We start from the raw sequence: 25185 nt of genomic DNA on the forward strand, positions 1-25185 counted from the left end.
TGAGCCAAAATTCCTAAACAGGATTACCATAATACACCCATCTACAATGCAAACATTACCACGGGCTTGAAGGCTTCAACAGCCACACTAGTGCCCAATGCTTTACGATGCTCACAGTTCATGTGTCTCCTTTATCAAAGTTGTGAAAATAATCACTGAACTGCCACTTTTAAGTATTGTTCCCCAAGCAGGCCATCCCAGCACTAGGGACACAGAAGTTGAGGCTAGCCTGTGACTATAGGGTGAGTTCCAGGTCACCATGGGCTAGAGTGAGACCCTACCTTGAAAAATCCAAAATGAACCAATAAACAAACATTGGGGTCTGGATAAATGGTTCACTGGTTGACCAGGTTCAGTCCCCCAGTGCCAGCATGGAACCGGATGCAGAAGGTGCTGCATGGGTCTGCAGTTCCTTTGCAGTGGCTAGAGACCCTGGTACGCCCATTCAGTCTGTCTCTATGCAAATAAGTACATAAAAATATTTAAAAGAAAAGTAAATATTGTTTTTCTATTAAAAACTATCGGGCTGGAGGGCTGGCTCGGGGGCTGAAAGCACTTGCCCCTGTAGCCTGACGGTCTGGGTCGATTCCCCAGCACCCACTTAAAGCCAGAAGCAAAAGGTGATGCATGGGTACGGAGTTTGAATCGCTGCGGCAGGAAACCCTGGGGCACTCTTATTCTCATGGTGTCATTCTCTCTCTCTCCTCTTATTTAGTAAATAAGTCTTTTTAAAAGCTATGGAAGACGTGATATTTTACATATAATTGACTAAAGATGGTAGTCTACGCACATCGTTTACGCCTGCAAAAGGAGACAAACTGAAGAGACCGAGTAACTAGACCTCTGTGTAAGGTGCAGATAACCAAACACCTAGCAGGATTCTTTTCTAGAGGGCAAGTGGTTGATGCACAGCTCCGCCAACAGGTGAGGAACGTCTCCCAATTCTGACTTGGTGGATGACGTCCGTCCGCACGCTCCTTCCCGGGCAAACCTTTCTGCGCCCCGCCCCGCCCCGCCCCGCCCGGGCCCGACCCGCGGAGCCCGCCCGCCGCAGCGACGCCTCGGCCCGCCGCTCGCGGGACCCGCGCCGGCGCCCGGCCGCAGCGAAGACAAAGGCTGGCGGTGCGCCCCGCCCGCCCGCCGCGGCCCACGTACCTCCGGCGCCCGCTCCTCCGCCCGCGCCCAGGGCGGCCGCCATGATGGTCCCCGGGCCCGGCCTCCAGCCGCTGGCGGGCCGAGGGGCAGGTGCGGGCCGGGGCGGCGAGGGGGCCGGGGAGAGGGCCAGCGCCCGCGAGCGAGCCGGAGGCGAGGCCTGCGAGTCGCAGTCCGCAGTGGCCCGTCGCCTCCGCAGGAAGAAAACAACACTACGGCAACATGGCCGCGCCGCGGTGCACGCCGGGAGGAAGGGCGGGCGACGGGGAGCGCGGAGGCTGACCGGGGGGGGGCGGGAGTCCCACTCCGCGGAGGGCTAGGCCTCCTCCCTTCCCTCCCAGCTCCGCAGCGCGGGAGGACCGCTAGCGGACACAGGTGGCCTCCGTCCGGAACTAGACCTAGAGGCTTCAAGCGGCAGCGGAGACGGACACAAGCCGTAGGTGGATCCCGGCACTGTCGTAAGGTGCTTCGCGGCCCTCGACGCAGCGGCGCTTTACGATAGCCGCCCTGCCGTCGGAAGTGGGGCTGCCCGCGGCGCCAACGGCGGGTTCTGGCTTCCGCGCGGAGCGAGCCGAGGGGGTGGGAACACCGCGCTTGCGCACGCGCACTCGCGCCCGGCGCGGGGGCCGTGTCTTCGCTGAGGACCGCCTCCCCCGTCAGGTGCTCGGCCGTGAGCGCGCCCCGCGCTGGCGGACGTGACGGCCCAGCAGCATCCGCCGATGGTAAGGACGGGAGTTACCTGCAAGCTTTGTACCCTGGGCAGCGGCCGAGCCGGGGACGCCTCGTCACCGGGGAACCATCCAGACGGCCGCGCGGGGCGTGGGCAGAGGCAGGACGTGAGTGAGGCCCTGGGGAAGCCGAGCGCGGTGGTGCACGCCTTTTAGTCCCAGCACTCAAGAGGCGGAGGTAGTATAGCCGTGAGTTCGAGGCCACCCTGAGACTACATAGTGAATTCCAGGTCAGCCTGGGCTAGAGTGAGACCCTACTTCGAAAAACAAAACTAAAGAGGGGGGAGCAAGGTAAACATTCTGTGATTGATAAGTAATGTAATGAATAATGTTCATCTGTTAAAGTTTCTTTTAAAAAGATCTTTTATGGGGGTGGGGAGGGAGGGAATTACCATGGGATATATTTTATAATCATGGAAAATGTTAATAAAAATTAAAAAAATAAATAAAAATAAAATTTAAAAAAGCCCCCCCCCCAAAAAAAAGATCTTTTAATTCAATTTCATGGAATCACCAGTCAGAAATACACTAAACCTTGAAAGGAAGCTCATAAAATAGCAAGGTGTCCATCAAAAGACATTAATAACACAATATTTAGGCTTCTCCTCATGGCTCTTCATTAATTTTTGTGCTGTGCAGAATAAAATGTGTAACTTAGGAGGTGTTGTTCAGAGTCCACAGTGCTGTTACACATGGAATTACAGATAATTTTCAAGGTAATGCTGAAATAGGATACTGCCATCTTGTCCTGATTGGCCCTGACTCCATTTTGAGACTGAAAGGGTGCTTTTCAACCACCAGCACCTCCCCCAAGTCATGTTCACATTGGCCTCTTCCCTTCCAACTGTAAAAAGTGACCCCATACAGACACTGAACCTGTTGGCCTTTGATTCCCAACTTCTAACCTCCAAAACCGTTAGGAATAAACTTACGTTGTTTTTAAGCCACATGTACTATGGCATTTTGATATCCAGTCCAAATGGACAAAGACAACATGGAAGGTTAGAACCCCAGAAGGAAAGGATGGGAAGAATGGAGAAGAGGCAATACTGGACAGGATGCCTTTTTTAAACTGCTGACTGGGCGTGGTGGTGCACACCTTTAATCCCAGCACTTGGGAGGCAGAGGTAGGAGGATTGCCATGAGTTCGAGGCCACTCTGAGAATACAGAGTGAATTCCAGGTCAGCCTGAGCTAGAGTGAGACCCTACCTCGAAAAACAAAACAAAACAAAAAAACCTTTTAGCAATACAGCCCACGTGACTGAAGGAATCTGGAACCTTCTGTGCACAAAAGTGTGGTCTGAATGCAAATGACACCAAAGGCTCAGGTGCTTAGAGGCTGAGGAACCTCTTAGAGGTGAGCCTTGCTGGCAGGCGCTGGCACCAGGGGTTGGGCCTTTGAAGGTTAGAAGTGTCCCACTTCCTGATTTGCCAAGATAGGAGCAAGTTGTGAAGCGGGCTCCTGTAATCTCCCAGTGAACTGTTCCCACTGCCATGCCTGCCCCACCATGGTGGGCTGTACTCCACAAAACTGGTCCAAAACCAACCCTTCCTTAAACTGTTTCTGTCAGAATTGTGTCATGGTGATAAAATAAGTAATACAACTGTCGTGAACACATATCACACCAGGACTAGTTTCTGAGTGGATGACGCAAACCCATGCTACCCACCTAGTGGACAGATGGGTGTGCTCATCTCTAGTCATAAGACTACTGCAGTAGCTAAGTCCATCCTGTGTGGCAATAGCAAAATGCCCAAGACCAGGTACTTTGTAAAGAAGGATGAGTTTCCTTCGAGATGCTGGTGCCTGCAAAGTCTGAGCTCCCTGATGCATCACAGCGTGGCAGAGAAGTGAAAGGCAAATAGCCCCATGAAGAAGGCTCCATCTCTTTATAACACTATACTGTATGGACAGCTACCTGACCTCTCCTGAGAGCATGACCCCGTTCGTGGGGGTGGAGGCCCATAGACCCCTGAGAGAGCTTCTGAGGGTGGACCAGGACTCCTCAGAGAGCATGAACCCTTTCCTGAGGGTGGACGTCCCTGGACTCAGGAGACTGTGAACCTCTTCATGAGAGTGGAAGCTGTAGGACCTGCTTATCTGCTACTAGGGCCCACCTCTTAGTGATGCCAGCAGCCCAACACCACCGCACTGTGGACCAAGTCCCCAGCCCATCAGCATTTAAGAGGACTCTGAAGGTAGAAATAACCCCAACTGAAACAAAGCCAGCGGAGTGAAGGAAGCAGAATAGCAGCCATGCCTTGGGCAGAATCAAATGGATAGATGTGGATAGCTAAGGGAGAAGAAAGCAGAACTGTCTGAAGACCAGTTTCTCTAAAATTTGTGACAAGACACCAGAGCATAGATCCAAGCAGCTCAGGGACTGTCAAATGGGATACAAATCCAAATCAGCAAACAGGCTCCACCCTCCCACATGCAGTTCACACTGTGGCGAAGCAAAGTTCATCTGCAGAGGGCCGAAAACAGTGACGGTGTGGAAGAGTCCTCATCCGGCACCATGCAGGCAAGAAGACGGTGGAGCACGGTCCTTAGTGTACTGAGGGTGCGCAGCAAAAATACAAAGGGGAGCCAGCCGTGGTGGCACATGCCTATAATCCCAGCAGAGGTAGGAGGATGACCATGAGTTCAAGGCTACCTTGAGACTACACAGCGAATTCTAGGTCAGCCTGAACCAGAGTGAGACCCTACCTCAAAAAGAAAAAAAAAAAAAAGAAAAATATGAAGGAATCAATGAATTTAAGGAATTCATTGAAGGCAGATGTACTTCTCAAGAAACATGCCAACTTTCAAGAAAACTGGCTGTACACAAAGACAGTGACTATGGCTGATGATGTATCCATATTCTTGTATTTGGTTTTTACACAGGAAGAATTTATTTTTTTCTTAAAGTGATAAGATGAGTTTAGGCATCCAATAAAAATCCACCTTGAACACTGAATAAACCATCTGCTGAATTCTGTCTATTGAGTGTGGGTTTTAAGAAAGTCTACATCAGAAGATGCATGCAAGGAACATCTGAACTGCTGTGTGTGTAATTCATTCACAACTTGGTACACAATGCACAAGGAACACTTGAAATGCTGTGTACACAAGTCACTCACATCTTGTATATTACTCTAATGAAAACAGACTGGAGCAAAAGAGATGTGTGGGTGCTTATATAAACAAGTAAAATACATGATGGTTCTTCTAAGTAAAAATGTATACTGTTTGAAAATGGATGCAGATTTAAAATATGAACCCTTAATGGCAGTGACCACTGGGATGACCCAAAAGGCAACACAGTGCTGAGAAGAAGGGATGGAGGAGTGTCCAGCCCTGAAACATCTCATACCCTCCAAGGCTGAGGGTCCATTGCCGAAGAGGTGGTGAAAAAAATGTAAGAGCCAAAGGAAGGGTACCACTCTTTACAATGCAACTGTCTGGACAGAAATTGGCCTCAATATCCATCACCTTGCAGTACCTAGCAATACCTACACAAGACCCTCATAATAGGAGGAAAAGATGATGACATCAAATTAAAAGAGAGACTGAAGGAGAGAGGGAGGGGATATGATGGAGAGCAGAGTTACGAAAGAGAAAATAGGGGAGGAGAGGGAAATATGCTTTATTGTCTGCAAGTAGAGAGGTCAATAAAAAATATATATTAACAATAATAATAATAGAATGTGAATCTTGCCATGTGTGGTGGCACACGCCTTTAATCTTAGTACTTGGGAGGCTGAGGTAAGAAGATGGCCCATGAGTTCAAGGCCACCATGAGACTACAGCATGAATTCCATGTTAACCCGGCCTAGAGTGAGACCCTACCTTGAAAAACAAAATGTGAACCCTGAACCTAGGCTGGAGAGATGGTTTAGCAGTTAAGGTGAGGATCGAGGTTCAATTCCACAGTACCCACGTAAGCCAGATGTAATGGTGACACATGTGTCTGGAATTCATTTGCAGTGGCTAGAGGCCCCTGGTACACCCTTCTCAATCTCTCTCTCTCTGTGTCTCTGTCTCTGTATCTCTGGCTCAAATAAATAAGTAAATAAAATTATTTTTTTAAATGTGAACCTCAGGTGACCAATAATTTTTATTGGCGTGTGATGTGCATATGTGTGTGTGGGGGGGGGAAGGTAATACATCTATGCGCATGTGTGTGGAGACCAGAAGATGACCTCAGGTGTTATCTTCCTCAGTCACACTCCACCTTATTTTTTGTTGTTATTTATTTATTTATTTGGTTTGGTTTAGTTTTTTTTTTTTTTTTTTTTTTTTTTTTTGAGGTAGGGTCTCGCTGTAGCTCCGGCTGACCTGGAATTCACTATAATCTCAGACTGGCTTCAAATTCAGTGAGCCTCCTACCTCTGCTTCCTGAGTGTTGGGATCAAAGGCATGCTGGTTTCACTTTAAATTTTAACCTATAGTACATAGTGTTGTTATGACCAAGCAAGGCCATTCCATAGTAAAGTTATAACATCAAAGCCTTATCAATATCTAGGCAATTGAAATAGGAGACTAACTGATAAAACTTTAAAAATATTAGAAAGGGGCTGGAGAGATGGCTTAGCAGTTAACGCACTTGCCTGCAAAGCCAAAGGACCCAGGTTCAATTCCCCGGAACCCATGTAAGCCAGACGCACGAGGTGTTGCATGCATCTGGAGTTTGCAGTGGTTGGAGACCCTGGTGCACCCATATTCTCTCTCTTTCTGCCTCTTTCCCTCTCTCGCTCTCTCACATAAATAAAAAATAAAATTTTTTAGAAAAGGAAAGAAAATATTAGGTATGTGTGGTGGCCCATGCCTTTAATCCCAGCACTTGGGAGGCAGGGGTAGGAATATCACTGCTGTGAGTTCGAGGCCATCCTGAGACTATATATAGTTAATTCCAGGTCAGCCTGGACCAGAGTGAGACCCCACCCTAAAAAAAAAAGAAAGAAAAAACATATAGTTAGAAACTTAATACTGCCCTCTCAGTAGATGACAGAAAAAAAAAAATTACCACTTTTTGCTCTCTGTAGGTTGCTGTTAAGGGAAAGGAAAGAACTGGCGTGTATGTAGGTAACCCCAGCTAATTCAGAAGCTTAGACAGAAGAATCACTTTCAGCGAGACCACAGTCTCACCAGGACAAGTGCCATGTCAACATGTGACTCTACTCTCTGCCTCAATCTCAGCTTTTAAAATGTAGATCAGAGAAGCCATAGACTTGGGGGACATACTTGCAAGTCACACATTGGATAAACTATTTGTGTCTAGAATATACAAAGAACTCTTACAACTCAGCAGTAAGAAAACAAGTAATATACTGTTTAAAATAGGCAAAATATCTGTTGTGGTTTGAATTAGGTGGTCCCCCACAAACTCATTCGTGTTTTCTGAATGTTTGGTCACCAACTGATGGCAGTTTGGGAATTGGAGTCTCCAGAGGAGGTTTGTTGTTAGGGGTGAGCTTGTGGGTGATAGAGCCAGCTTTTCCTTGCCCGTTGTTGCAGTCCGGTTCGCATTGCTGGTAGAAATCACCTAAGCAAGAGCAGCTTCTGGGAAAAAGAGTTTTATTTTGGCTTACAGGCTCGAGGGGAAGCTTCATGATGGCAGGGGAGAACGATGGCATGAGCAGAAGGTGGACATCACCCCCTGGCCAACATAAGGTGGACCACAGCAACAGGAGAGTGTGCCAAACACTGGCATGGGGAAACTGGCTATAAAGCCCATAAGCCCGCCCCCAACAATACACTCCCTGCAGGAGGCATTAATTCCCAAATACCCATCAGCTGGGAACCTAGCATTCAGAACACCTAAGTTTATGGGGGACACCTGAATCAAACCACCACACCCGTGTTTGGCGCATTCTCCTGCTGCTGTTGTTCATCTAATGTTGGCCAGGAGGTCCAGCCTCTGCTCATGCCACAATTTCCCCTGCCGTCATGGAGCTTCTCCTCCAGTCTGTAAGCCAAATAAACCCTTTCCTCCCACAAGCGGCTTTTGACAAGGTGCTTTATGCCTGCAACACAAAGCTGACTACAACAATACCTGTACACAAAATTTACCAAAGAAGATATTTAAATGATAAGAATATAAAAAATTGCCAATATCATCTATCATTAAGGGAGATGTAAAATAAAGTCACAGTGAGATATCACAGCACAACTAATGACTAAAGTTTAAAAAAAACAAAGTGTACAGACCCTAAAACTACATTGCTTATGAAAGTGCAAACCGTGTGGAGGCCCTCTGGGAAAACTGAGTGGTTTCTTATAAAGTTAAAAGTACATTTATCCGCCAGATGCACAAGGGGGCGCACGCGTCTGGAGTTCGTTTGCAGAGGCTGGAAGCCCTGGCGCACCCATTCTCTCTCTCCATCTGTCTTTCTCTCTGTCTGTCGCTCTCAAATAAATAAATAAAAATTTTTTAAAAAGTACATTTATCATACAGTCCATACAATCTCCCCAAGTGAACTGAGGACGTGTGTCCACACAAATAGAAATGTGGCCCCTGGCACCAATCGCTAAGGCCCTGAGGAGGATGGAGGGAGATGGCTGCGCCTGCCCGGGCACTGAGAATGTGAACCTGCACCAGATGCTAAGTGAACACTGCTTCTCCATGGGCCACGTCGGCTACCGCCGCTCTGCGGATTTCTCAGTATAATCCAGGCTGATCTCCGTCCTCAGCCACACACGTGCTGGTATGACAGCTGGTGGCAGTTGGGAGATGGAGCCTTACTAGAGGACGTTTGTCACCAAACTAGAACTTGAGGTTCATTAGCCCAGCTCCGAGGTTTATGTGTCTGTATGTGACATTGTAATATTGGGAAGCGATTTTGAAAGATTATAGATCATCTTAAGAACTAAATATGGAGACATTCAAGTGGGATGTGTAGACTGTTCAATGCAACATTGAACAGGCAAGATTGTAGCATCCTATGGAAATGTGATCTCTGTTTTAGAACCAGTTAATCTGAAACAAAAGGAAAATTTGCCTGACACAGAATGCTGCAGGCACAGGTTCCATAGAGATAGTAACAAGGAAGAGGAAACTATGTCAGCTGCTATATAGCTTTCATTATGTGAGATTGCTGACAGCAGCTGGGATCACAGCTTACATCTTTGATCCTGCATTTGGGAAGCTGAGACAGGAAGATTGCCCGAGTTCAAAGCCAGCTATGGCTACAAAGAGTTCATTGTCATCAAGAGCTATAGAGTGTCCCTGTCACAAAGGTCACAAGCAGAGAAAGATAATAGGGAATGGGAAGAGAATGAAGAAAAAAGAGGGAGAGAAGAATTCATTGCACACATAGCAAAGGATTGACAGAAGACTCACACACTGTGAAAAGGGAAATTTTGCCATCAGCTTCATCTTCTACAAGTCTGCTGGCTGTAACCCTCAGAAGTAGTTGCTAAACACAAATCTGGGCACTGGATTAAACATCCCTTTTCTGGAGGCTCATAGAAAATGACATTTATAGCCAGGGGTTGTGGCATGTGCCTTTAATTCCAGCACTTGGGAGGCAGAGGTAGGAGGATTGCTGTGAGTTCAAGGCCACCCTGAGACTCCATAGTGAATTCTAGGTCGCCCTTGACTATAGCTGACTATAGTGAGACTCTGCCGCAGAAAAACAAAAAGGAAAGTGAGATTCATGAGTGTAAAAATGCAAATTCAAGACCTATGCAAACACAGTTCTCATAATAAAGGGCTAGTAGGAGAGCAGAAGAGAGACGTGCGTCCATACTGGCCCAGGACCGCTCAAGGAAGGGAGAAGTCAAGCAGAGGAAACTAGAGTCAAGACTTGACCCACTGTCCCTGCAGGGTGCTCATAATGACCTCCAACCTCCCCTGTGCTCTTCAAACCAGGAAGGAGCAGTGACCTCAATTCATCCTCTCCTCCAGGGCTGCCGCCACATCTTCAACCAGGTCAAGTGTAATGGTTTCAGATTAATCATGTTAGCACAACCTAGAGTCTTTCCTTCCTGCGCCAGGAGAACAGCTCCGTTTAACATAGACTAACAGGGATGAGCTACAGGAATGTGAAATGTCCCATGCAAGATGTAAGTAACTTCCCATGAGCACTCCTCATAGAGACGTTGCCCCTAGGTAGGAGACAAGGTAGAGCAGGACTGTCACGCCCGTCTTGCAGGCTTTCACCTGCCATGGTCTCGGCCACTTAGGACTGCTATGAGCTGTCCTGCCATTCTCTCCATCTAATCCTATGTTTTGGCTGAGAAGCTGACCTTCCGATTGGCTACTACCTACTTATGACATCATTCTCCCTCTAAACCAACCACCGCCTGGTAGAATCTTTGGGTTTCCATGGAGCTGTCTGTAAACAAATTTGGATCATCTCAAGTGAATAGTGACCAACAATGTCCCTTGGACATACCCCAGTTGTTTCAGGTACTCAGAAAAGTCCAAGGACTGTATCAAAATCTCTTATATGCAAAGAAAAAAACTTGTCAGTTCATTTTTATTAGATGCCCCCCACACACACTCAAAATTAAGTACAGTCAAAACTGTCAGGAATAATGTGGGAAAGTAACTAGAAATCTGGAGTCCTAACTTCAGTTTGGCCTTTGGATTGACTAGGTTTGTGACTTTATACCTACCACTTGCTCTCTTGCACTATGTTTCTTCACCCACAGGAAGATAACAGACTGAGGAAGCTCTGGGTTCTTTGTAGTATTGAGGCCTGAAGGCCATGTGTACAAAGAATGAAATCAGACTGCCTGAGAGTGTCTATTTAAAAAGAAACAGAGGGCTGGAGAGATGGCTTAGCGGTTAAGTGCTTGCCTGTGAAGCCTATGGACCCCGGTTCAAGGCTCGGTTCCCCAGGTCCCACGTTAGCCAGATGCACAAGGGGGCGCTCGCGTCTGGAGTTCGTTTGCAGTGGCTGGAAGCCCTGGCGCGCCCATTCTCTCTCTCACTCTCTATCTGCCTCTTTCTCTGTCACTTTCAAGTAAATAAATAAATAAAAATAAAAATAAAAAAGAAACAGAAACAGAAAAAGCTATTGAAAACTAACACTGTGTATGTAGATATTTCCTCTGTAATAGCCTGCTGTCACTGATCTTTCTGCTTTGGTGCTTTGAATTTCATCCTATTAAAGAACAAGTAATCATACACACACATAAAAAAAGAGAAAAAATGATAAAAGTTGGATATGGTGGTTCACACCTTTAATCCCAGCACTTGGGAGGCTGAGGTAGGAAGGGTCACTGTGAGTTAGAGGCTAGCCTGAGATTACATAGTGAATTCCAGGTCATCCTGGGCTAGAGCTAGACCCTCCTCAAAAACACACAAAAGAAATGAAAAACATACTTCAGCAGGTGGTTGGATAAGTGAACTGGTATATTCATAGAATGGAAGAGGCTCAGGAATGGTAATGAATTATTGGTTCAGACAGCAACATGAATAAATTTAATTTTTTAAATATTTTATTTTTATTTGTTAATTTTGAGGGAGAGATACAGAAATAGGCAGGTAGAGAAAGAGAGAAAATGGGCGTATCAGGGCCTCCAGCCACTGCAAACTCCAGATGCGTGTGCCCTCTTGTGCATCTGGCTTATGTGGGTCTTGGGGAGTCAAACCTAGGTCCTTTGGCTTTGCAGGCAAGCACCTTAACCGCTAAGCCATCTCTCTAGCCCCCAGCATGGATGAATTTAAATGCATTTTGCTACAGACTCAGAAGATTGCACATTTTTTTTACTTCCATTTATATTCTGGAATTGGAGAATGAAAGCAGGTCAGTGGCTGCCAGGTGGTGAGGGGTGAGAAACCGGTTATAAAGGGTTGGCCCGAAGGAGTGTGAAAGCAGTGGACTGTGCCCGTCTCATTGCCTGTAACTGCAAGGAACGGAGTCCTGCTTGGCACCTCTTCAACGCTACAGCAGGATTAACTCCCCATGCCCTCAGGAGTTTGGAGAGGTATAGTCCGATGCTGGCAATGGGTTAGTTCAAATGCATGTTTCATCACTGGCTTCAAGAGCTCCAGGAGTGGTTGTATACCCAGGTCTTGTTTTCTAAATGAAAGCAATGAGGACTTTTGGGGGAAATGACTGCCTCTCATTCTAGGGCTGGAGCAGGGGGTAGGGGGTGCAACATTGTGTGGTGCTAGAGGGCATGTCAAAAGAACAGAAATACAACCACAACCTCCCAATGACCAAAGCTAGAATGAGGCAAGCAACAAAATAGTAATGGTATGGGATTGTGACCCAAAGACAAAAATAAATATCCAAGAATCTATACAAATACAGTTCAATTACTGAGTAAATGAGAAGTGGGGAGGAGGGCAACTTTCTTACAAAAGAATCCTACTGACACATAACCAATGTGAGTGAACCGGAGGTCACAGTCGGCGGAACACTACAGGAGTAGTCACTGCAAGATGTACAAGTGACACTGAAATGAGGAGGGGACTTTAAAAGAAACCTTTCATTAGCAGCTCCTGTAAGTATAGATAATAAAACCATGGCAATTCCCTCCCTCCACTCCCATTCTCAAAGAAGGTGACTTTTCAAGAACTAAAGGATGGGGCTAGCAAGATTACTCAGTGGTTAAAAGCATTTGTTTCCAAAGCTGATGGCCTGGGTTTGATTCCCCAGTATCCGTGTAAAGCCAGACACATCAACAGACACATGTGTTCAGAGTTTGTAGTGAAAGTAGTGGTAAGAGGCCCTGGTGTGCCTAAGCTCTTTCTCTCAAATAAACAAACAAAAATATTTTTTGGAAAGAACTAAAGGCCTGCCGGGCGTAGGGGTGCACGCCTTTAATCCCAGCACTTGGGAGGCAGAAGTAGGAGGATCGCCATGAGTTTGAGGCCACCCTGAGAATACATAGTGAATTCCAGGTCAACCTAAACTATAGTAAGACCCTTCCTGAAAAATCAAAAAAATAAAAATAGAAATAGAAAAAAACTAAAGGATGATTTCATAACTTTTTGAAGCATTTCTTCCAAAATGTTTAATTATTGTAGGTGTTTTTGTATATGTTGATAAATGCTTTGATAAATCTTTCCAATAGGAAAACCTAATTCTCCTCCTCATGAGTATAAGCTATACTTAAGCTCATTTATCATAGAGTGTAAAGAGAAGAAATTATGGCTGAAGAGATGGCTCAGTGATTAAAGGCACTTGTTCACAAAGCCTGACTACCTGGGTGTGATTTCCCAATACCTGTGTGCAGCCAGATGCACAAAGTGACACATGTGCCTGCTGTTCATTTACAGTGGCAGGAGACCCTGGCACACCCAGTCTCTCTTTCTGCCTCTCTCTCTCTTTCTGTCTCAAATAAATAAATAAACATTCTAAAAAAGAAGAAGAAAAAATTAGTCCCTTTATTTGGAGAGACATGGCAGATTTGACCTTAACCAAGTAATCAAAATTAAGACATACTGATAAAACATTTCCCAGAATATAACTTGATACACAGTGAATATCTTTAATATTCTTTACCCCAAATCCACAATATTAGTTCAATCATGAGAACAAATGAGATGAGCCAAAATCAGTCCTGACCAGTACTCTTCAAAACCATCAAGACAGTGAAAGACAAGGAGAGACAAAGGGTTAAGCACAGGGTAGAGGAGACAAAGATGATACGTTATAAATCATATCATGGAACGCAAAAACCATCAATAGAAAAATGAGATGTGTCAGTGAAATACACAACTTAGGTTGTTACATCAACTTAGGATACTTTCTTCTCTAATTATGCCCCATTAATGTAATAATTGTACATCAGGGGTCTGAGGGAGGGAAGACAAGATTATCTTCCTTGCTCTTCTGTAGGTCTAGAATTATTGGAGTGAAAAGCTCAGAGAAGAACACCAGACAGTGCCAAAGGCAGGAGCCTGTGGACACAGCCACGGAAAGCTGTCCAGTGGGCGCAAAAGGAAGAAAGAAAACATCTGGAAGAGCAAGAGTCTCTCGGGAACTCCAAAACAGGACAGGAGGGGGAGGGGCATCTGGATAGTGGCCAATAGTTTTTCTGCTTCTGATTTAAGGAAACAAAGCCATATTGATAATTTAAAGAGGTTGAACAAGTTGAAAATGCACACAAAGTGACAAGAATATCCTGAGTGCTGAAAAAGAGGTAGGTGAAAACATTTTTTTCTTTTTTTGGAAAAATACTGGGCATCTAATTGTGAGGCTATAAGGTAAATCCAAACGAAAGAAAATGAATTTTTATGTTTGTTTAAAGCAAGGCCCCCCAGCCCCCAGGAACTCACTGTGTAACCCAGGCTGGCTTCCCACTCACAGTGATCCTCCTACGTCAGACTCCTAAATGCTGGTATTAAAGGCAAGTGCTACCATGTCCAGCTGGAGAAATGGACTTTTATAGAAGGACACAATGATTTATATTGTTTACACGAGAATATCCAGCCTGCTGATCATCAGGGAATGAAATCTGAGAACTGCAATAAACACCCATGAATATGACAAAGTCTTGCAGTACTGGCAGTCCTGTCAACCCAGCATGAAGGAGGCCAAGGCAGGAGGTTCCCTGCAAGCTAAGGTAGAATGGGTGGGGAATAAAACCACGCAGAGGAGGCCAATGCAAGAGGATCAGGAGCTCAAGGCCAGTCTCTGCTACACAGCAAGTTACAGGCCTGGGATGTGTGATACCAGCTGAGATTAAACCAAAAAGAAAATTGTGGTTGTCCACCTCCAGCAGATGGAGAAGTGGGCACACAGCAGAAGGCAGGAGTTCCTGGGACCTGGTTCCCAGAGTCTGCAGAAGGCCGTGTACATTCAGAAACATCCTGGGTGTGATTGGCCCATATCTTCCATAACAATATCTAGGTGCCTAGAGGTCCTAGCAGAGACAGAGGGTCTCTAGAAAGCTTCTGAAGGCCATTCCATGGAGCCCCAGGAGGACTCAGGGTCTGGTCACAAGACTTTCTTTATTTTTATTTTTGGTTTTTCAAGGTAGGGTCTAGCCTAGGAATACCTGGAATAATTCACTGGCCTCAGGGCTGACTTGAACTCACAGTGATCTTCTTACCTACACCAGGCAGAGAGAGAGACAATGGTCTTACCAGGGCCTCTAGCTACTGCAAAGAAACTCCAGATGGTATGCACCATCTTGTGCATCTGGGTGCTGGAAATTAAACTCAAGTTGTTAGGGTTTACACGCAAGTCCCTTCGTGCCTGAGCCATCTCACCAGCCCTGGACACAGGTCTTGAATGTTCTCCAGGAGCCTTGATGCAAGGCTTTCAGTAGCACAAGTCCTTGTCCAGCAAGAGCTCCCAGGACTGTCATGAAGGAGTCCACCATTTGAGGAGGCTCACCGCATAAGAGCCTCTTGCAAAGGTTTACAAACATGAGGAGGCAGTTGGCAGGTCACTGGCCCAGTTCCCAGCGACCTCTACTGAGATCCCTCAGAGCTGTGACAGCGCCTGCATGGCCCAGGGTCTGCTGATACTCAGAGCCTTGTGGGCTGTGACAAGCCTGCATTGCCCAGAGTCTGATGATCCTTAGAGCCCTTGCGGCTGAGACAGATCCCTCATGGCCCAGTGTCTGATGATCCTCAGACCCCTCAGGGCTGAGACGGAGCCCTCATGGCCCCGTGTCCGATGATACTCAGAACCCTTGGGGCTGAGAGAGAGCCCTCATGGCCCAGTGTCTGATGATCCTCAGACCCCTCGGGGCTGAGACGGAGCCCTCATGGCCCAGTGTCCGATGATACTCAGAACCCTTGGGGCTGAGAGAGAGCCCTCATGGCCCAGTGTCTGAGGATCCTCCGAACCCTCGGGGCTGAGACAGAGCCCTCATGGCCCAGTGTCTGATGATCCTCAGAACCCTCGGGGCTGAGACAGAGCCCTCATGGCCCAGTGTCTGATGATACTCAGAACCCTCGGGGCTGAGACAGAGCCCTCATGGCCCAGTGTCTGATGATACTCAGACCCCTCGGGGCTGAGACGGAGCCCTCATGGCCCAGTGTCTGATGATACTCAGAACCCTCGGGGCTGAGACGGAGCCCTCATGGCCCAGTGTCTGATGATACTCAGAACCCTCGGGGCTGAGACGGAGCCCTCATGGCCCAGTGTCTGATGATACTCAGAACCCTCGGGGCTGAGACAGAGCCCTCATGGCCCAGTGTCTGATGATACTCCATGATATTTCGGCCAATTTCTGTCTAGATGATTCCACTGTAAGCAGTCCTGTCCGTCCTTTGGCTCTTACATTCTTTGAGCCACCTCTTCTGCAATGGATCCTGAAGCCTTGGGTGGTGGGAGAGAGATGTTTCTGTGCTGAACACTCCTCTATGACTTCTTCTCAATATTGTGATGCCTTTTGGGTCATCTCAGTGGTCACTGCCATTTGAAAGAGAAGATTCTCTAACCAAAAGTGAGAGTTGCATTAATATTTGGGTATACATATTTGGTAAAGTGCTTACAGGGCAGTTTGGTGGGCATTGTATATGCATTTGGCCAGACAAGAGCAGGCATTACACTCCTAATGCTCATTACCTCCCCTATCATAAGTTTTTGATTAGGTTTTCAGTGCCAGGCATGTATTCCTCCCATAGAACAGGCCTCTAGTCCAATTAGAGAGCAGCTGGTTTCCCCTAGAGCAGACATACCATTATTGCATCCATTTGGTCATTTGGCTTGTCTAGCCAAACTTACAGCTTGCAGTTCCTACTGTTTCCCCTGCTGATGACTTCTCTCTCCCATAGGGCTGCATTCAGTGCAGCTTTTTCCAGCTTTTTGTCAGCTGGTCTAGAGTAAGGAGATTTTTCAGGTCAGCCCTGGCTTGATTTCTCAGTGATCTTGTAGCCCAGGCATATGGAGTCTTCAACAATAGGGTCTTACCATCTATTCCTGGTGGGAAACCAAAAGTCTTGGCAATTGCCTATAATGTTTTGGGGGCATCAGGGACCTCCCTGGTCAACAACTCACTGGAAGGCATCCCATCCCTGGCATTGAAATTTTTCTAGTAACAGTTTATGGCTTCTGGGTGTGCCATTATCCAAAAAAGTGGGTTATCATATAGCTTATTCACAATATCATGAATTCTGATTAAACCTCCCCCCACGCTTCTTTGACTCAGTCTCTTCCCCTGACCTCACTTAGGCCATTCCACTCCCTGTAATCAGTTCATCTACCCATATATATACAATACCATCCCCTTAAGTCCTCCCCTCTCCTCCGTCACTTAGAGCCCTTTTCTAGCTTACTGGCCTCTGCTACTGAATTTTTACTCCAACTTCCACACAAGTCTAAGCATTTGCTGCCCTTGGAGAGAGAAAGCAAGGCCTTTGCAGAGTGTCTTCATTGGGGCTGAGAAGTCCTTGTGGCTTGGTTCAGGTGACGCTGCAGGACAGACCTAGGTTTTCAGTGTACCACCGTCAGGAGCACAGTCCTGGGCGTGGTGGCATGGGTCACACAGTGAGGTAACATTGGCCCCACTCTTCCATGGAAGTTCCTGCTCCCTGTGTGGCACACTTGTCATGGAGAGACACTGGGGCCTGTGGTCGTCTGGACCTAATTCAGAGTCACTCCTAGAGTGGCCTTGTCAACACTGCTGCCTCCTGTCTGAGCTGCTGGCTATTCTGATGGAGACTGCTCAATCCAACTGAAGCCCATAATCGTCTTGTGATGCTCCTGTGGGGATGACTGCCACTCTCTCCCATGTGCCATGCCCTTCAGTCATTTCTCCTGTCACTATAGAACCGTGTCTTCTTTAATCCTCTGGGTTAAAACTTACTCTAGTACCATGAAGCATCGCAGACTTGGCCAGTGAAGACCCACGCAGGCTGAGTCAGTGTTCTTTTGTCTTTGACTTAAATCACAGCACTGCATCCACAGTCACTTGGGCCATTTGTCTCCAATGACAGATGCAAGTTCTGCTGTCAGCTACTAACACACATCAGCACACACCAGCACACATTAGCATATACCAGCACACATCAGCGCATACCAGAACATGTCAGCACACACAGCATATACCAGAACACATCAACACATATCAGCACATACCAGCACACATCAGCATATATCAGCACATACCAGCACACATCAGCACATATAGCATACATCAGCACATACCAGCACACATTAGCACATACCAGCACACATCAGCATATATCAGCACATACCAGCACACATCAGCATATATCAGCACATACCAGCACACATCAGCATATATCAGCACACATCAGCATATGCCAGCACATCTCAGCACACATCCGTGCTGCGAACCTTGGGGATCATCAAGTCACATCAGCACACTGCAGGGCAAGGGAGGCACAGGCTCTCTGGCGAGTCCTCTTCCATCTTAGCCTGCCCTGGACCCAAAGTCACAGCGCCGTGCCCTCTTCTACCAGCCACCTGCCTGCCCTGCCTGAAGATGAGGAGACGATGGCAGAGGTGGAATCCTCAGGGGATGGTGGGAGGGAGAGGAGAATGGTTGGTTTTGTTGTTGTCTATTTATTTATTTATATCACAGACAGACAGACAGACAGACAGATTATGGGGTGCACCAGGGCTTCTTGCTGCTGCAGACAAACTCCAGATGCATGTGCCACATTGTGCATCTTGCTTTACCTGAATACTGGGGAACCAAACCCAGGCAGGCTAGGAGGGTTTACAATCAAGAGCCTTTAACCACTGAGCCACCTCCACAGCCCAGTTTTTTTTTTAATTTTTATTTATTTATTTGAGGGGGCAGATAGAGGGAAAGAGAATGGGCACGCCAGGGCCTTTAGTCACTACAAATGAACTCCAGACACATGCGCCCCCTTATACTTCTGGCTTATGTGGGTATTGGAGAATTAAACCTGGGTCCTTTGGCTTTGTAGACAAGCACCTTAACCACTAAGCAATCCTTCCAGCAACCCTTTTTTGAGGTAGAATCTCACTCTAGTCTAGGCTGACCTGGAATCCACTATGTAGTGTCAAAGTGGCCTTGAAATCACTGTGATCCTCCTACCTCTGCCTCCAGAGTGCTGGAATTAAAGGCATGCACCACCATGCCTGGTATTTGGGGTTCTATCAAACCCTTCCACAGTGTCCTTTAGGGGTATTTCCAGATAGCAGGAGTGGTCTGTGAAGTACAGAGGAGGGGACCCTGGCCTCCCTCTGGAGTGGGGGAGCAGGCAGCCAGCAGGCGAGTCTCTGGTGCCCAGGGAGTTCATTCATGAGAGCTTAGGAAAACCTCCCTTGCCTCTGGTGGCCATCCCAGTGTCTCTCCTTCATGCGTGGATATTACGTCTGTGTTTTGTTCACACTATCTACAACACGTCTTCCTTTTATACATTTAATAGCTTGCCATAATTACTTGGTTGAACGCTCTTAGTCAATTGTTTTCTGAGATAGGTTTTCCCACTGTAGCTCGGACTGATCTGGAACTCACTATGTAGCTCATGCTAGCCTCACACTCGTGGCAATCCTCCAGCTCTGCCTTTGGAGTGCTAGGATAACAGGTGTGAGCCACCAAGGCCAGCTGTTAATATATTTCTGCTTTTACCTTAGCTTTTGTTTGCTTGTGTGTGTGTGTATGGTATGTGTGTGTGTGTTTTCATGTTCATATGTATGTGGGGGCATGTTTGTGCCAGAGGTTAATGCTGGGTGTTTTCCTCAATTACTTTCCATCTATTTTTTTGAGACAAGGGCTCACTGAGCCTAGAGCTCACTGATTCCACTAGTCTAGCTCACCAGCCAGTCCCCGGGATCCTCCTGTCTCTACCTCCCTATACTGGGATTCCAGGTAAGTACTACTGCTCCTGGTTTGCTTTCTTTCTTTCTCTCTTTCATGGTTTGCTTGCTTTCTTTCTCCTTCCTTCCCCCCTCCCTCCATCCCTCCCTCTCTCTCTCTCTCTCTTTCTTTCTTTCTTACTTTCCCAAGGTAGGGTCTCGCTCTAGCCCAGGCAGACCTGGAATTCACTATGTAGTCTCAGGGTAGCCTCGAACTCTTGGCGATCCTCCTACCTCTGCCTCCCGAGTGCTGGGATTAAAGGTGTGCACCACTGCGCCCAGCTTTCTTTCTTTTTTAAAAAATATTTTATTTATTTATTAGAGAGAGAATAGGTGTTCCAGGGCCTCTAGTCACTGCAAACGAACTCCAGGCACATGCATCACTTTGTGCATCTGGCTTACATGGGTACCAGGTAATCAAACCTGGGTCCTTAGGCTTTGCAGGCAAATGCCTTAACTGCTAAGCCATATCTCCAGCCCTCACTCCTGGCTTTCTAACATGGGCTCTGGGAGTCCAGACTCAGGTCCTGTGCTTATGTGGCAAGCCTTTTATTCACTGAGCCATCTCTGTAGCCTGTGCTTATTTTCTTAAGTGAAGCCTCATAGGGGCCTAAGGACATGGTTCAACTGGTAAGGGCTCTTGCTGTGCAAACATGGGGTCCAGAGTTCCCCCTACAGCACCCACACAAAATGGCGGGTGTGGCCATGCAAGCCTGTAAGCCCAGGCCTGTGTGGAGCGAAGACAGGAGAATTGCCGAGGCTTACTGGCCTGTCAGTCTAACTGTGGAAGAAAAACAGCAGCTTCAGGTTCAGGGAGAGGCTCTTGTCTCCAGGAAACAACACGGAAAAGGGGACAGAGGGGACACCTGCCATTATTCTCTGGCCTCCACATGCATGTGCACAGGATGCATGCATCTACACACACATGTGCATACATAACACATACCCACCACCTTAACACACACACATTGAAGTCTCCTGAAGTGGTTTTCCTGATCACTGAAACAATTGTGCTTACTGCATGAAACAGCCGGGAGCCAGGCAAGAACAGCATGAGAATGTCCTTCCCGCTGCCTGGGTCCCGCAGGTGCTCATCCCCGAGAGCATCAAGAGGCTTTGACTACAAATATAAAATCATGGCCAGGCATGGCGGCACATGCCTTTAATTTCAACACTTGGGAGGCAGAGGTAGAAGGAGTGCCATGAGTCCGAGGCTAGCCTGAGACAGAGTTCCAGGTCAGCCTAGGCTACAGTGAGACCCTACATTTAAAAATTTAATTAATTAATAATAAAATTTAAAATCAGAGACTTTTAAAAATAGACTTCTTATACATCTATTAACCCTGTTGTCACATTTCAGAGGCAGTCTGTGTTGCGTCTTTATACATACTGCTAGGGTGGACAGCTCATCCATATCTCTGAATTTCAGACTTTTTCCCAGGGTTAGATTCCTAGAAGGATCAAATGAGTGCACAGTTGTAAATATTTATTCACTAATTTATTGTATGTGTGAGTGTGTGTTTGGGCACGGGAGCCATAGTGCCGGTGGAAGTCAAAGGCCTTGGCATAGCAGTCATCTCCTTCCACCTGCTTTAAACTTTTATTTTTAATTTATTTGTCTGCATGGGTGTGTAGGTGACACAGGTGTGTGACACGTGACACAGGTGTGTGTATATGTATGGGCGCACACGATGCGTGGTGCTCGTGTGGAGGTCAGAATTGCTGCCCGTGTTCCACCTTCTTTGAGACAGGGTCTCTTGCTATTGAGTCTGACCAGTAAGCTTTGGATCCTCCTGGCCCTTCTTCTCAGTGTCATAGATGCTCTAAGATCACAGATGCATGCATAACTTTGTGTCCAGCTTTATGGGTGTGCTGGAGAACTGAAACCACACTTGCAGGCTTTGGAAGCAAGCACCTTAACCGCTCAGCCATGTCCCCCATCCGGGCTGTACATAGTATTAATCCTCCTGCATTTCTGACTTTGTTCCCCTCTAGAAGTGGACCAATCTGTCCTTTCTAGCACAAGCCTTGACAATACGTTCGGTGTGTGTGATGATTTCGGTGGTAAGATGTTGCATCTCAGTACTGGCTCTTACCTCTGGAATAAATGCTTCTCGCATGTCCACTATCCTTTGCAAGACCACTTTTATAGTTCCTCCAGTCATCCCTTTTATTTACACGTTAGCATCTCTATTAGCAGCATAGTAAGGCATATTCACCATCAGACAGCAAACACCACACACTCCTGTCAGCTTGACATCTTCACTGCTTAAAATAGTGTGGAGGAGACAAGGAAAACGTATTTCTATCAATCTTTGTGCCATTGGCTTCTAGGTTTCCCGAAAAATAAAACAGACAAAGTAGATTGTTTCTGACCTTTGAATTCTTCAATTATCCTGCCAAGCTTCCGAGACAATTAAGACATAAATATTCTGTGTATGCTCGTCTTCACCCACGATTGATACCTCACACTGAAGTCGTGTGGTGGTAGAGAACAAAACGTGCTGGTGAGAGGTGGGTTTCCAAGTATGTCTGGACAGGAAACAGTCAAGAGAATATCATTTGCCATTCTTAGGTGTGGGGACACTATCATGGCAGGCGCCTGAACCCTTTGTATTTCCCTCCTGGTTACTGGCCTGCTTGAGCCTCGATGGCACCACCTGCTGGCAGCCATCAGCACTGCGTGGAATGGCTTCTTGAGAAAGGACCAGTTTTGGAATGTGGGTAGAAATGAGATTATGTCTGTAGATTCAAGCCTGTTTCATCACAATTATTTTATTCTTATTTGTTTTATGACAAGATGTCACTCTGGAACCAAGGGTGGGCCTCCAACTCACGATCCACCAACCTCAAATGCTGGAGTTACGTATGTGTGCCACAATGTCTGTCCTGCTTCAGAGCAATCTAGGGGGAGTGCTCCTGCCCAGCATGGCAAAGGCCCTAGTCCATCGCCAGCATGGGTGAACAAATGAATGAGTTAATAAATAATAAAATAAATTTTTGGAACCAAAGAACCAACACAGTGTGGGTAGTTACTCTGTGATCTCAAATTCCATGTTTAAGCCTTTCAAAATTTATTGACTTATTTACATGTGTGTGTGAGTGTGCATGAGTGTTCCAGGGTCTCTTACTGCTCACTGCAAACAGATACCAGGTGCCTGCACCACATTTTAAATCCAGCCTTACGTGGGCACTGGGGAATAGAACCCAGGGCCACAGGCTTTGCAAACAAGTGCCTTTAACCACTGAGCCATCTGCTCAGGCTCTAAAATTGTAATGTTTACACATTTTTAGCGAACAGGAAATCACTCCCAGAAGCCCTGCCCGCCACAGTTAGCTCAGATTATACACTAGGACCCAGCATGGGTGGCAAAGACACTTCTACCTGCTCGCCAGCTTCCTGCGCAGGCTTCTGTGGGCTCCCGTGTGACCCCCAGGACTAACATCCCTGATTCTACAGTGGTGGTAGATCTACTGTGGGGTGGGGGCTTGAGGCTAAGGGGCTGGGGGTTGGGGAGATGGCTCAGTTGTAAAGTGCTTGCCATGAAGCATGAGGATTCACGTCTGATCTCCAAAACCTATGCCTGTAACTCCAGCACTGGGGAGATGAAGACGGCAGATCCCAGGCTCTCTGGCCAGCCAGTCTAGCCTAGTTAGTGAGTTCCAGGCCAGTGAGAAACTCTGTCTTTAAAAATGGTGGACAGTGCCTAAGAAACAACTGAGGTTGTCTTTTGGCATCCACATGCACACACATACACAGGAGCGAGAGAGAGAGAGAGAGAGAGAGAGAGAGAGAGAGAGAGAGGGAGTTTTGTGGTGGAGGAATATGGGTAACAGATGAGTAATTGCTTCCTGCCTGCTTTGTTCCACAGGAAGGACATTCCCCACCCCACCCCTCCCCCAGTAGGAGACACCACCACTGTATAGAAAAAAATCAGAAACTGATAGCTACAGGGACCTGAAGGTAGGTGAATTTGCAGTTATGTTCAGAGGCAGAAGCCAGTCTGAATAATTCTGGAAGTTTTGCATCACCACTGCTTTCTGAAGCTCACTTCAGGTATCAAATGTGATTGTTTTCCCAGACACCCAGTTGTTTGTTGGTCTACCTGGACCAAAGGGTGGAACTGTGGCGCCACACTGCCACCAGCGTTTGTGTCCTCTTTTGAATCTGTTCAAGACACTTGGAACAAATACGAGCTACTGGTCTGTGGCAGTGCCGGGGTGGGGGTCCCCTGAGAAGAACTCTACCGGGGCTTCTCCTGGGAGCCTCCGTTCTAAGCATGAATGTGTTACAGATAGAAAGCCGTGCTTTCCAAATCATGAGCCTGAACTCTTGGCTCAATTTTCCTTCCCTGTCTTTTAGGAAGCATTGTTTTTGTGTTTGTTTTGTTGAGACAGGGTCTTACTATGCAGCCCGAGCTAGCCTCCTTCCTCAGCCTCTCACGTGCTGGGATTACAGCACGAGCTACCATACTCAGCTAGTAACCATTATTCTAATGTGAAATTGATTTCTAGAACTAATGGTCTCCTGTCCTCCTTGGGCCCAGGTGCAGGTCACTCTGGGGGTCCCTGGTCTCCCTGCAGCCACGGAGAAGTGCTCAGACTGAGAGTGGCCAGAGACAGTGGGGAGGGGCCACAGGAGAGGACCAGGCCTTCGCTGGCTTCTCCTGCCCTAGGAAAGAGCTGCAGGCAAGGCTGCTAAGCAGTTTCGTTTCCCACAATTCTAGAGGCTGGAGATTGGGGCAGCAGCATGATGAAGTTCTAGTTTTAAGTGTGTTCCACTGAAAAAGGGTGTGCTTGTTTATTGTGTGTGCAGTCACACGTATGTCGCATGCACATATGTGTGCATGTGAGTGTGTTGGGGGAATGCTTCCTGCTTCATAGATGGCTTCTCTCGCTACGTCTTCTTCACATGATGGATGGAGCAGGACATCTCTCTGGCTTCCTTTGACAAGGGCATGAATCTTATGCTCAGGGCCCCGTCCACATGACTAACCAGCCCTATCTTGCTTTTAACGGGAATCGTGGGTTCTGGGCTCCACGAGCCTCCCAGCCTGCTGCAAGCAAAGCCACCGCCCTCCATCTGGGCAAATCTGCAGGCCAGCACCACTTCCTCTCTCCATCACCTCTGTGACTCTGCTTCCTCGTTTATGCTGAGCCGGGTGTTCATTCTAACTTGACATCAGAGTTAGGGTTATTTAGCTTGTCTTCAGGAGACTTCCTGCTGTAGGGAGGAAGGGAATGCCCTGTGATTTGTCCTGTGCTTGAAGCAAGAGGAGAACCAGCGATCTATTCACAGGTCCTGGTGGAAGACAAGTGGCCATTTTAAAAGAGCCCTCTACTTGTCATCCTTGGGCTGCCCTCCCATGAGGATGCAGAAGCCCAGCCCTCTGTGGTCTGCAGAGACTCCCGCCGAAGTTCAGTCCATTTTCCCAGGACTGCTTCAGCACCTGGAAGGCCTCACGGTCTACTTATAAACTAAATATTTTTTAAATATTTTATTTTTATTTATTTATTTGACAGAGAAAGAGGAAGAGAGAGAGGGAGAAAGGGCATTTCAGGGCCTCCAGCCACTGTAAATGAACTCCAGATGCATATGCCCCCTTG

The 25185-nt window shown here is 47.2% G+C and overlaps 2 protein-coding genes across 4 annotated transcripts in view; one reads left to right on the forward strand and one right to left on the reverse strand.

Moving 5' to 3' along the window:
• Positions 1-1231, reverse strand: part of Rbm33 (RNA binding motif protein 33) — a 101787-nt gene extending 100556 nt beyond the window's left edge. For all 3 annotated transcript variants that reach the window (XM_045160118.1, XM_045160117.1, XM_045160116.1), the window contains exon 1: positions 1156-1231. In XM_045160118.1, coding sequence (XP_045016053.1) covers positions 1156-1198 — 43 coding nt within the window. In that variant the 5' untranslated portion in view covers positions 1199-1231. The remainder of the gene's footprint in view (positions 1-1155) is intronic.
• A 566-nt stretch (positions 1232-1797) lies between these two features.
• The window catches only part of Cnpy1 (canopy FGF signaling regulator 1), a 101078-nt gene continuing 77690 nt past the window's right edge, over positions 1798-25185 (forward strand). The window contains exon 1 of the mRNA XM_045160097.1: positions 1798-1874. The gene's annotated coding sequence lies outside the window, so the exon portion shown is untranslated. The remainder of the gene's footprint in view (positions 1875-25185) is intronic.

Source organism: Jaculus jaculus, chromosome 10, assembly GCF_020740685.1.
Source record: "Jaculus jaculus isolate mJacJac1 chromosome 10, mJacJac1.mat.Y.cur, whole genome shotgun sequence".
In the NCBI taxonomy this organism is placed as follows: Eukaryota; Metazoa; Chordata; class Mammalia; order Rodentia; family Dipodidae; genus Jaculus; species Jaculus jaculus.